Below are 12,777 nucleotides of genomic sequence, written 5' to 3' on the forward strand. Positions count from 1 at the left end.
GGCCCCATAGCCCCAGGGAAGCCATGGGGTATATGGGCAGGGAGCTGGTGCCCTCTTCCATGCACGACACCATCCGCTCCATCTCCATGTTGAGGGTGGAGAACATAGCGTCATGCTGCTGCCCCAGCTCATCCCAAGTGCCTTTCTTTCCTCCTGGTCAGCCCGGTTTTTCTCCTGGTTGGCGGCCTACTTCTGGCACTCTTGCTTGAGTCCCTGGGTAAGGGACTGCAGGTAGGCTATCTGCCAACTCATGAATTCCTCCTAGGTGTATTTCCACGTGTGGCTCACGCTCAGTCACATAGATGGAGTGGGAGGTGGGGGACGCACCAAGCTCGCAGCTGGCTTAGCGGTGAAGAAAAGTTACAAGGGCAGTCATCACAGGAGATCCTTTGAATTAAACCTAGCCCTCGTCCCTGAACCGACACTGAAGGTCTCGGTGCAGATGATGGTGCTGTGCTTCGAGCAAGGCCTAGACAGCGGGCCCTTTCCTGCAGAGAGACAGATGTTCCAGGGGAGCATCGCAATACCCACGGCCCAGGGACAAGCAGGCATGGGAAAGTGCTGGCCTGCCCAGGAGCCTGCGGGTGGGAGAGGGGCTCCAACAGGCACCAGCAGCCTAGCTCAGTCCTGGCTTGTGCCGCGTCCGGGACCTACCCCTGCTGCAGATCTGTGTTTAAAGTATATTAGGAGCTGGGAAGGTAGGCAGCCCAGCTCAGTTCCAGCTTGTGCTGGGGCTGGGAGGTCAGACATCTCCCGCCCTCCTCCCTCCGAACAGTGGCTGGTGTATCAGAGGCAAAAGCACGGGGTGACAGGCAGCTGGTCTGTGAGGGGAACTGGTTTTTATACTGGTTCCCCTCTCAATCCCCTCACCCCATGCTGCTGCGTCTGATACCAAGGGGCTTGTCAGGAGTGGGGCCAGAATGCTCTGGCTGTCAGCCCCGCCCCCCGGGGACTATAGAATACTTGAATAACTGATAAGCATTCACGAGGTTAATCAACTATTCAGTTAACCGATATTTAACATCCCTAGCTCGTACCTCTTTATTTTCTCCTCTTGTGGTTTATATTGGTCAGAATATTGAACATTTACATTTTTCTACTATGCTTTCTTTTGACACAGTTGTGTGCTGTAACGTACACCATAGACTGAACACACTGTAATATATCACAACATGTTTTGAGATGTCGTTTGTAGAAGAGATGGCATATTTGATAAGACTGTATTGTATTTAACTTCCAGGGTGTGAAGATACTTGACATGATCTCCAAGCAAAGAATTACCAATGTGCCTCGTGATGATATAAGCCTTCGCCCAGATATGTATCCCTGCAGCCTTTGCTGGAAAGATAATTTAACACTGATTATTGGCTGGGGAACTTCAGTAAAGGTACAATTACCTGTCCTTATAAATAAATGCTTGCTGTTATCACAGACAAAAAACTAAGGATTAGTTTTGAAAAGCAAAGACAATTGAAAAGAATGGAATTTGGTTTGACTACTGTGTGCAGAACTCCTGCTGCCATAGAAATATCATTGGGCTGACCCTCATGAGGAGTAATGACAGACACCCAGTGGTCAGACAGATTTCTCTGCACATACGGTGTGTGTAATCCCTGGGGACATTTTTCATTTCTGTGCCTTCAAGAGATTACCTCTTTTGAAAGCTCCTGTAGAGTTGTCGAATTCATTTATTTTTATTAGCATAAGCAGGAACAGCTTGTCATGAGGTGTGTGTTTTCTGACTGCTTAGATGGACACACAATTTCTTTCAACCATGCAAGAGGAGACGAATGTTTCTTTCAGTCCCATTTTAGCAGGAAACTAGCATTTTAAACACATGCTTTGGAAAAGTGTATGACTTTTTTTTTTGGAGACTCTCACTGAGTTTGTTACATGAACATTAGGTGTTTTCTAGTAAGAGACTGCTGTATTGAGACATTTTTATATGGCTGGTATATGAGCAAATGGAAAGGAAGGGGTGAAGTAAAACAGGAAACAAAATAAAGTATCTTTTTTGTGACATTAAAATCTTGGAAGAGTATAATATATGGTGAGGTTTAGTAAGTGTTGCATCTGTTTTACATATTTGCAATCTGTTTCATAACATTAATGCACCTAGAGCGAGAGAGTGTTTTATAAATCACTAAACAAATGTACAGGGCCTGGTTCTGCCATACTTATTCTGGTTGTACAATACTTTGTTCCACTGAAGAAGACTTAAGGGGTCACTCAGTAGAAGGAGGAGGTGTGAAAATCAAGTTCATAGTTATTGAGTCATTTTTCCTTCCTTCTCCAACCTTTATTTGTGTAGTACTTTCTTGCAGCTTCATCAGTTTTTAATCATCTCCTTCTAAATAATAATGGTAAATAGTAATTGCCCAGCTTGCAACAGTGCAAAGCCCAACTTGTATTAAAGCTCTAATAATGCATATACCTCAAAGTACTTCAGAATGCAAAATAGTTTGACACAAACAGTACTGAATAAAATCTTTGTTTTCTAGATATGTTCGGTAAAGGAGCGGCATGCAAGTGAAATGCGAGACCTGCCAAGCCGCTATGTAGAAATAAGTAAGATCCCACAAACTCTGTCTACTTTTAAAAAATAACAAAAGGTTTTCACAGATAACATTTCAGTGTTGCATAATTTTGCAAGGCCTGGATTCTAACTTCAGTATGAATAACTGTAGTAACAGACAAGTTCTGTATGGCTCATTCAGTGTTAGTGATTTGTTTTTAATCTGTGAAATTTACCTATATCTATTTTGGAAAGTTCTATAACGCTGTGAGTCGAAACTTCTTTGTGTTCTGGCCCCCTTCTTAAAACAGAAATTGTCTCATGCCATAGCACTAAACTTCCCAATCCCACATCTTCTCAGTAGCAGCTGTGTATGCTGCTTGATTACCTTGCTCACCACCTCCTTTCCATTTTCTTGCTTTTAGATGTTGTATTGTGCAGCCTCTACTGCTCCAGTGTCCTCAGTTTGCTTTATAGTTTGATTCTGTCCTCCTGGTTTTTGCTACCCCTTCTATGCTGGTCATACGTGTAATTAAAATACGAGAACCCAGAGGGACAACAAAACCTACTAAAAACATCTCGAGGCGGAACACACCCACCCACCTACCCGCCCACAAGTAAAAGCACAAGTAAAAAGGGTAGTTTTAGCATGACACCAAAACAGTGCCAGTACCGGTGCCATGTGTTTCTAACAGTACAAACTACATTGGCATCAAGAGAGTGCAAACATTTTACAGTGGCGTACAGCTTGGTGAGTAGGAAACTAAACTGTTTCTGCTCTATACCGGAAAGCAAAGGTGCCAATATTATAAAGCAATTCTCTCTTGCCATCTCATTCTGGGATGGTTTGTTTCCTGATGGTAGTACAGTCAGGAAATAAATGTGGCATCGATCTTGCTTTTAAACCAGGCTGTCCTATACCATGAAAGAAAAATTATACTAAATTGTTCTAACTGTACTTCTTTTACAATGTTGATGCCTTTTTATACCTATAGAGTTTTTTTTTCGGGAAAAAAAACGGAAGAACTGAGAGGTTTTTCTGACATTGGTAAACTTCTTTCTTTGAGGAAGAAGCCTTTTTCTGGAAGAGCTCTTTTGGGGAAAAAAGTGTGTGTGGATGGGGAAGAGAGAGTTCTTTCTCAAGAAGAGGAAAAAGCAGGTGCCTGGTGGCCATACCACCCATAGTAATCACAGCTTACATGCGAAATAGTGTCCATTCAGTGTGGACTCTATCTTTTGAAAAAGCAGATGGCTTTTTCGATGCGCGTTTGCAGTGTGTAAGCTCTCTTTCAGAAGAAATTTTTTCGGAAGATCTCTTCCGGAAAAGCTTCTTCCGAAAGAAGCCTGCAGTCTAGACATAGCCTAAGAGAAATTAAGTTAAACATCTGGACAGGTTTCAGATGTTAAGGCATCTGTTGCTATAATAACTTGTCATCTTTCACTCTACTGGCAATGATGATGTAATAATTTTAACTTTTGTCCCTTCCTTTATATACTACAATTCACTGCTTGTCTGGTTCTTAGATAAACTCCACAAATGTTGCTGCCTGGGTAATAGTTTGTTAGATGAGCTGATTGTGTCAGTTCAGCTCTTCCAGCTACCACATATGTACCCAAGTTGGTAGGTAGTCACTTTATTGATTTGAAAGTATTGGTATTGAATTTCAAGCTTAACTTGCACTAAATACCATTGTGATTTTTTTTAAAGATTTTTTTATCTCTCTGCCTACTCCCTCTGATTTCAGAGCTCTTGCTGTTCTGTTGTACTGCACTAACCCATTCCTGTTGCTTGTTACTTATTTTAATTTAAAAAACTTTAAAGGTAATTTTGATATTGTAGTTTATCCAGGAAAACATAGCTTGATCTGTGTGCTAGCTGCATGAGACAGGAAGTGGTTCATAAGCCTTTTGCTGGCCCCTCTATATAAGGGTGAATTACACACTGTGATTTTTATTTTCCGTTGGATGTCATTGCATGCTATGAAAATAGCTCAGATCAACTAGTGATATTTTTGACCTATTTTGTATTGCTTAAACTGTGCTAATAGTTGAAGACCATCTTAAAATCTGTAATGTAGGAAAAAGTGGAGATATTCTGTACCCTCATATGTCAGTTCCACCCAACATAAAGATATGGAATGGATCGGTTTCAAATGAATTCACTATGCCGGTTTCCTGCTTTCTCATCTCAAAAGATGATGGTGAAATTCTGACTCTCTTGAAACCAATGGCAAAAATCTCACTGACTTTTAGAGGTCTGGATTTTATCCAATATATTTGTACCATAAAAAGGGAGACTATAGGCAATTAAATAAGTGAAACAAGCATTTTGTTTTTAGTTTTGTCTAAAGCATTGTTGTGCATCTTTAAAATGTGAAATACTAACATTGTGCACTTAAATCAGTTTGATGTAATTTAGTAAAAGATGTAAAATACAGTACCTTGACATTTTATTGGTTTTTGGCTTATTTTTTTAAATGAACAAGATCAAGAATTTCAGCGTGGGTTTTTTTTGTGTTTTTGAGGGATTTTTTTTGACAGATGAACATAACGACAGAATTGATCTGAATCTTGCATCTTGTTCCCTGTAAGCCTTAATCATAAATGTGGCCTTGTAATGCAAATAGATGCTAGTTTTGGTTTAATAGTTTCATGATCCAGTTGAAATTCATTTCAATTATTGAATAGCTTATTTGGTAGTTCTGTCTTGTAACAAACCACCTGTAACTATTAGGCTGGCTACTTACCTTGTGTTCTGTATGGCTATAACGTTTATAATCTGTTCAGTAAAAGCCTTTGGATTAGCTGTATCAAAACCTTTTATTAGATAAACAAGAAGCATTTGTCTTAGATGTTCTTTGGTCAAGGTCATAATGAGAGAACTACAGCATTGTATTTCAACAAAGTCTCTTGAGAAGGATGAGCTATAGAAAATCTGAACTTGGAACTAGAAAAATTGAGCATTGAGAAGAAATCTTATTGCAGCGTTCTGTTTCATCTTGCCCAACAGCTATGTTGGATTATTGCAGCTTCACCACTAGGTGGACATATCGGGTAAAATTTTCATAAGTGCCTAATTGAGTTGCGAACAATCGTCCATTTGAAAAACAACAAAATTTAAATTTATGTAACATGTTTTACTCGTGCTCTTTCTAAAGATGTCACTAAATGCCTTGTTCTCTTACACCGAACTTGAATACCCAGCTCTTTTTAAAAATGTCTCTTGAGAAGTAGACATCTTCTTTAGCCCCAACTTGATAACATTATAATCAATGTTTTTGGTTTTATCCATTTTATTTTGTGTACAAGTTTTCCCTCTCTACTTTAAGTATTTCTTTCAGACCTTAAATGTTAAATTGTATGTCAGGAGCAAAATATATTATGCAGATAATGTTTCTGACCTCAGCTGTTCTAAAATGAGTACTCAAAATGTCATATATTTCAAACAGTCTTGTTAAATCTTGCAGCACAAAACAATTGCATAGAGGATTAAAAATTTCAGTGTATTCTCCCCAAGGATATTGTTGTTTGAATGTTTAACCTTATGTGATGCATTCATCCCACAATGATGTCACAGTTTCTGTGTTAATGGTTTTAATATATGTACTTACTTCTTTAAGAGTCAAATTTTACTTTTAACTCTTATTTCATAGGTGTATTTCTTACTTAATGGACAATTTCACCTCTTCCTTCCCCATTTATTTTATTTCTTTAGCTTTCTTTATTTTATCTTTCAAGATTACAAATGTAAACTGGGCAGGAAAAAATTTGTGATTTATTTCCATTTTGGGTAAAATATATTTGTTGTTTGTGATTCAGTGTATACTGAAATTAAACTTTGTTGTTTTTTTTTAAGTCAGTTGTTTCTTGCAGTCCCATCCAGCAGCACAGTTACAGTCAGTATTTAAATCCCCTGGGTTCAAGAGTGATCTTGGAAATTGAATTTCTGCATTACTAATCAGTTCAAAGAAAAGTATCTGTTAACATTTTCTTTAAAAAAAAAATCTTGAGTCTATTTATAAAAATCATAATGAAGCATACGTTTATAATAAAATAATAATCTTAGAATTCCCATTTATCACACCAGTAGCTTTAAGGGGACTACTAAGTCAGTTTCTACAATTTAATGAACGTAGGAAATTTTTCTTAATACTTTGTGTAAACTGCACTAGCTCTGCCTCAAGCTCTGAGTCCTATTGTTATGTGATCCGCTACTGAAAATCCACATGACCCCTCTTATTTCAAGTGTCTTACTGATAGCCTGTGATGGAGCCTAAGAATGTTTTTTCGCTAACCCTTAATTTAGTTTCATTTGCAAGTTGCAATCTTCTGTCACCCAGTGAGTCTAACAAGGAGTACTGTAGTGCTTTTATATACCTTGGGCCTGATTTGTCTGTGATGCTGAGTATGCACAGCTGGACACCCCTAAAATCAGATCCATGTTTTTCTTGGAGAGAGGATCGTGCTCTCATATAAATCTGTGTTTTTCCTGTGTTGCAGTTTTCCAGTTTGATACTGAATTCTACATCAGTGGACTTGCACCTCTCTGCGACCAGCTTGTTGTACTTTCATATGTAAAGGAGGTTTCTGAGAAAACGGTAATTATTTTAGTGTTACAGTTGCACATCAATCTTCTCAGGTTTTAAATTGTATACAATGATAATCTATGAAATTATTCTTCATTAGTTTAATCTGTAGTGAACAATGGATCCAACTTCCTTGACCTGTAACATAAGGGCAACAAAGGTTATGTTGAAGACGAGTGTATTTACCTTACAGAGGCTCTGCAGTCAGGTCTCTTTTGTTCCATGGGGGGGAAACAAAGAAAGCCTCTTTGTGTCTTTTCTGGGCTTTGTGCATGAGAAGGAATGAAGGATACATCAAGCTGAAAGGAGGGGCAACTTGCTGACAGTGTGCATTTTCAGGAAAGAGAGAGTGAAGTTAATCAGCTCCAACAATAGGAGTCAGAGTGGTCTGGGCAGTGGAAATTATTGGAAGAGCAGTTGATTGTTTCCTTCACCTCCAAGACATCTGTTTTGTGCACTGGATATGTTTGGAAATGTATAGCGCTTGGAATTAACATCACTAACCAGAAGGGAAATAATCGTGCCTGCCTCATATATTTATTTCAAAATACACAGTAAAAAGTGGGGAAAGGAAAGCCCTTGAAGCCCCAATATAAGAGTGGCAGATGTTCTTGATCATCTCTTTGATAGTGTGCCTGCGTTAGACAGTCATCACTATAGTAACCTTAAGCAACTGGGTGCACATGTTGCTAGGCAATGAAATGCTGTAGGCTCAAACTAATGCTCAAAACTATGGAAATCAATAGGGCTAGCTTCTAGCCCTATTGCAGGATGTCAGGTTATTATTTTTATTTATTTATTTTAAGGGGGGGGAAATGCCACAGCAGCTTTTCCCAAGAGAGCTAACACAGTGTAATTCCTTTGGTGTGAGAGAGAGAGAGAGAGAGACTTTTGAAAGAAAGCGAGGTAACAAATGAAAAGGGAAATGGCAGGGTGAAATGCTAGTGAGCAAGGAAATTGGAAGTCGTTGTTAATGAAAAAGTAGTATTGTAAAAGAGCTGGGATAAAGCATGAGGTAAATGGGAAAAGTGAAAGAAATTTTGACTGCTTCAGGTAACAAGGAGGGAAAAAGAATTTCAGGTCAAGCAGTGATAGATCATAGTAATGAGATGTGTTTACATTGGGGATTTTTTTAAACACATGAACAATGCCAAGCTGTTCAAATTGATACCCTCTAATTGTCCGAAGCAAATGTGTAGCTGCTGTGAAGGGTTCCACTCACTGTCCTGCCTATATACCTCTGCTTTCAAATCTGAGTATTGGTGGGAAAGTTTTTCTCTCCCCTTTCCGCCCTGTTCTCTATGCATAGTGTTCACTCTTTTCAGATTGTGATATTATTCTATAAAGTCACCAAAACAGTGAAGGAAGATTTCAGTTGTGTTTCTTGTGGTGATAATCACTTCATAGCTACAGAGAACTGGGAAGTTAAGTCTGGTGCTGATAATTTGGGTGTGTCCATTGTCCTCAACAGGTATCATTCTGGAAAACTCAGTGGCAGAAGTTTGTATTTAAACCTTGTTCTCTGGTGAGCATCAGTTGATATAAAGATGACAGATAACATTTATTGTGGTTGATTTTTTTCCCCCCAGGAAATGGAATGTTGTGCAAGACCTAGACTGGATATTATCCAACCTCTACCTGAATCTTGTGAAGAGATCTCTTCTGATGCTCTGACTGTTAGAGGGTTCCAAGAAAACGAATGTAGAGATTATCATTTAGGTGAGACATTTCAGTAACTCATTGTAGGTTTCTGTTTTGGATTTTTAGTAACCAACAGCTTCGACTAATTACTCTTGTAGCAGTCAGACCATTAAATTGCTACCATATCCTCTGTCAGTATCTTTCTGTGGCACTTACTGCCACCTGTTCTGCTAGGTTGCAAGGTTAAAATTACAGAACGTCAAGATATTTAAAAAAATTTAAGTTCCAGAATAACACTCACTTGACTGTATTGCATTTGCTTGGTTGCTTTGGATCTCCTGTAGGTATTGTATGTTGAGAATATTTAATTAGTAGATTACATATATTAAGTTACATATTTAACCACAAAATAATCTCATATGTACTAATGGAGCAAATAATGTTTTTCCTTGACATCTGAGTTAACCTTTTGTGATGGCGTGTTGGGGTCCCCCGTCTCCTGCAACCCCGAAATGGCACAAACAGACTGCACCAGCCGGTGGAATAGAGGAAGTTTATTGCCTCCCCAAGATACAGCACAGCACAGATGTAATCTGGCCACAGAGCTGGGCTAGGATGCCTCCGGCCCCCCTTGAGATGGGGGGAGACTGGGCCCCTAAACTCCAGCCCCTTTCCCTAGGCTGTCTCCTCCATGCTCCCAGCCAGCAACTAACTAACCCTCTTCCAGCCCTGCCCCCCAGCCAGGGCAGCATTCCCCCTTCCTTTGTTCCTCTCCATGGGGGGTATCTGGTTCAACAGGTTTGGCATCACCTTTGCATAATGAGGTTTTCCCTGCTGGGTCTTGCTCCAGACAGCAGAGGTCATCACAGCCCAGCAAGTACCCCCACTATGTCACACCTTTAACAACTTTTGTCAAATAGTTGCCTTTCTATGTTTGTATTGAGCCTAGCATAAGGGACTCCTATTCCATGACTAGGGCTTCTAGTCTATTCTTGATTTGAGATGCCATCAACGAAGCATTAAAGGAGGGTAACATACCATAAAATCTCGAGTATAATGCGCCCCCTGAGTTTAGACTCTTAAAATCATGAAAAAACCAAACTCCTGTGTATAATGCGCACCCATTATATAAGAGAACAGGAGGGAAGGAATGGGAAGGAAAGCTGCCCCCCACCCAGCTGCCTGTGTGCTGAGCTCGCGCCTGCCGAGGCGGCCTCCCTTGCCCAGCTGCCCGAGTGCTGAGCTCGTGTCTGCCGGCGGGGGCCTCCCCAACCCAGCTGCCTGCGCACTGAGCTTGCGCTTGCCACGGGGGCCTCCCTCGCCCAGCTGCCGGCGTGCCGAGTTCATGCCTGCCGGCCCCTCCTTTCCTCCTCAGCTTGTGCCTGCCCCTCCTCCCTCCGCCCAGCTCGTGCCTGCCGAGGGTGAGTTTAAAACTTTTAAAAAAAACCTCCCATGGATAATGTGCACCCCGACTTTGATGCTAAAAAAACCCAGGAAAAAAGTGCGCATTATATTCGTGATTTTACGGTAATTAATGCTGATCAGCAGGCTTCATAAAATAATAGGACTTGTCATACAGCTTGATATGGTTATTGATGAGATTACACATTTGGTTGATGAACAGTAACTGCACTAAGGGCATGTCTACACTAGGAAATTATTTCGAAATAACTAAATTTGAAATAATAACTCAAAAAATAACAATCAAAATAGTATGTCCCACCTGCAGGGGAGCCTCAAAATTAAAGTCCAAAGCAAGCTCCATTATTATGGATGCACTTAGAGCCCCAGGAAACACTGGAGAGTAATTACTTCAAATTAGTCTGAGGAGGAGTTATTTTGAAATAGCAGCAGTGGACTATTTTGAAATAAGTGTTATTCCCTGAGGAAATCAGGAGTACGGATTTTGAAATAACCAGCCCTTATTTCAAAATAAAAGGATTGGTAGTGTGGATGCTTCGCTTATTATTTCGAAATAGGAGGGATATTTTGAAATAATTCCCTAGTGTAGACCAGAGCTAACAGTTTACTTATGTTTTTTTAAGGGCATTTGGCTTCATAAGCAACTTATTTTCTGGCTATCCGTGACATTTCTATGATCCTCGTTACCATAGTATCTGTTTGTCTCATAGTTTTTAATGTGGTTTGATTTAATCAAAGCAATTTAAATCTCCTATTTTAATAATGATTTAGATCAAGAAGCAGGAATGCTTGATTTAAATAATTTATTTAATTAAATCTTAATTTTGTTTTGTGTAGGTCCTTTTGAGTTATATGAATCAACCTTTCTTTAAGGAAAATAAGTTGGTAACTATTAAAATGTGTTTATTTGCAACTAAATACAGTCTTTACCTTAAATTTGGTGTTTCTTCTTACTAACCAGGAGGATACACTATATGTATGCAGATTGATATAGCTTAATTTACCTTTATTCTCATTTATAATTTTTTTTTATTTTAGAAAACGGTGAATGATATGTCAAGCTTTGTGTGACTGGAAACTCAAATTCAATTAAAATACACTAAAATGGCATTTTAATTTTTTATTAAATAAAATTGCCTTTAAAAGAGCTGGATACATCCAAAAAACAAATACACTTATCAAGTGTATCAAATATGATTTGCATTTAAAGCTAACTGATTTACTTTAACAAAGGAAGTATTCGTTGTCACGACTGTATTCACTGTCACCATATTCTTCTGGATTTTAGAACTGGCAGAACTCACCCTCTTGCACCTATTTTTTTTCTTAGAGATTGGAAGAGGGAAAATAAGCTTTCCTGCTTTTTCAGTTCCCAGTTGGTTCCTTAGCACACGGTTGCCACCAAGTTCACACTGCTGAACTGGTAGAAATCACCAGCTAAGCACCTGGAAGCAGAGTTTGTTGAAGTACTATACTGACTTTTGACAGCAGCAGCCCTTTAACAAGTGCACAGACAACGTTTTCTCTTATTTCAGTTTATTCAAGTGGTTAGATTCGATAATTAGTTGATTCACAGCCAATATTTTTTATTTAATTTTGAGCTATTTACATTTCTTCAGTAGATAATAGTAAGTTTAGGATTTAATGTAGGTTCTTCTTTGAGTGATTGCCCATATATGTTCCACTTCACAGGTGGAACCAGGTGGCCTAGTGCACCAGAGCCAGAGAAGATATTTTTCCTTTAGCAGGCCCATCAGTGCTGTGAATTTGCCTTTACCATACTGGTGCAACTGGTTGCTCACTTCCTTCAGTGACTGGGTAGTTTGAGCACATGGACTTGTTTATTGAAGTTTTTCCCACTAACATTGGTTTTCTGTATCATTAGTGTCTTTTGTTTAGTGGTATTTGTTCTTCTAGTTTAGTTTGACCATTTTCTTTCTTTTTCTTGGGTTTTATGGTGTCAAGTACTTCTTAGTAGTCACGTGCCAACACTAGGTTTCCAGCATGCCTTAGCCCCTGGATTTTAAGCCCTTTTGCTGGTTGCACGAAATCTGTGGGAACAAGGGAGCTGACAGCCTTGTGTACCACCAGGAGTGCTGGGCCTCCTCCCAGCCTTTAGACCCACATAGAGTGTGCAGCGATTTAAAGGGGCCAGGACTCCAGGCTGCAGCTGCAACTGTGGCAGCACCAGTGGCTGGGAGTCAAGGGCTTTTTGAATCACCAGGCCTCGGGACAACTATCTTCTTTGTCCCTGGTGCTATGTTCCTATGGAGGCTGCCTTGCAACCACCTTTGGAGCCTTTCCAGTCAGAATGGATGTCAAATAATTCTCAGAACTGCTCCTTCCAAATAGTGCTGTCTTTTCTCCAAAGAAGGTAGTCAGAAGGAAGGCACCAGTCCCTTCACCAGTGCCGAGGAAATGTCCAGGAGATCCAGTGAGCAACATACCTCTGTGATACAGACAGATCTGCACCTGACAAGAATTCAAGATTTCCCAGTGCCATGGGTAGAGGGGAGACACCGCTCCTTTCTATGTGCCTCTGTTGCATCCCTGGGAGGCTCTTTGACTCCAGCTCCAGTTTTGGAGATGTCAAGGCTGACTCCTACTGTAGTG

At 39.9% G+C, this 12,777-nt stretch overlaps 1 protein-coding gene across 2 annotated transcripts in view; it reads left to right on the forward strand.

Moving 5' to 3' along the window:
- VPS41 (VPS41 subunit of HOPS complex) overlaps positions 1–12,777 on the forward strand; it is a 154,460-nt gene that overhangs the window by 87,393 nt on the left and 54,290 nt on the right. For both annotated transcript variants that reach the window (XM_006124074.5, XM_025185171.3), the window contains exons 9-12: positions 1,241–1,387; positions 2,502–2,568; positions 7,016–7,113; positions 8,691–8,820. In XM_006124074.5, coding sequence (XP_006124136.1) covers positions 1,241–1,387; positions 2,502–2,568; positions 7,016–7,113; positions 8,691–8,820 — 442 coding nt within the window. The remainder of the gene's footprint in view (positions 1–1,240; positions 1,388–2,501; positions 2,569–7,015; positions 7,114–8,690; positions 8,821–12,777) is intronic.

This window comes from Pelodiscus sinensis, chromosome 2 (genome assembly GCF_052426305.1).
Source record: "Pelodiscus sinensis isolate ZL-2025 chromosome 2, ASM5242630v1, whole genome shotgun sequence".
NCBI lineage: Eukaryota > Metazoa > Chordata > Testudines > Trionychidae > Pelodiscus > Pelodiscus sinensis.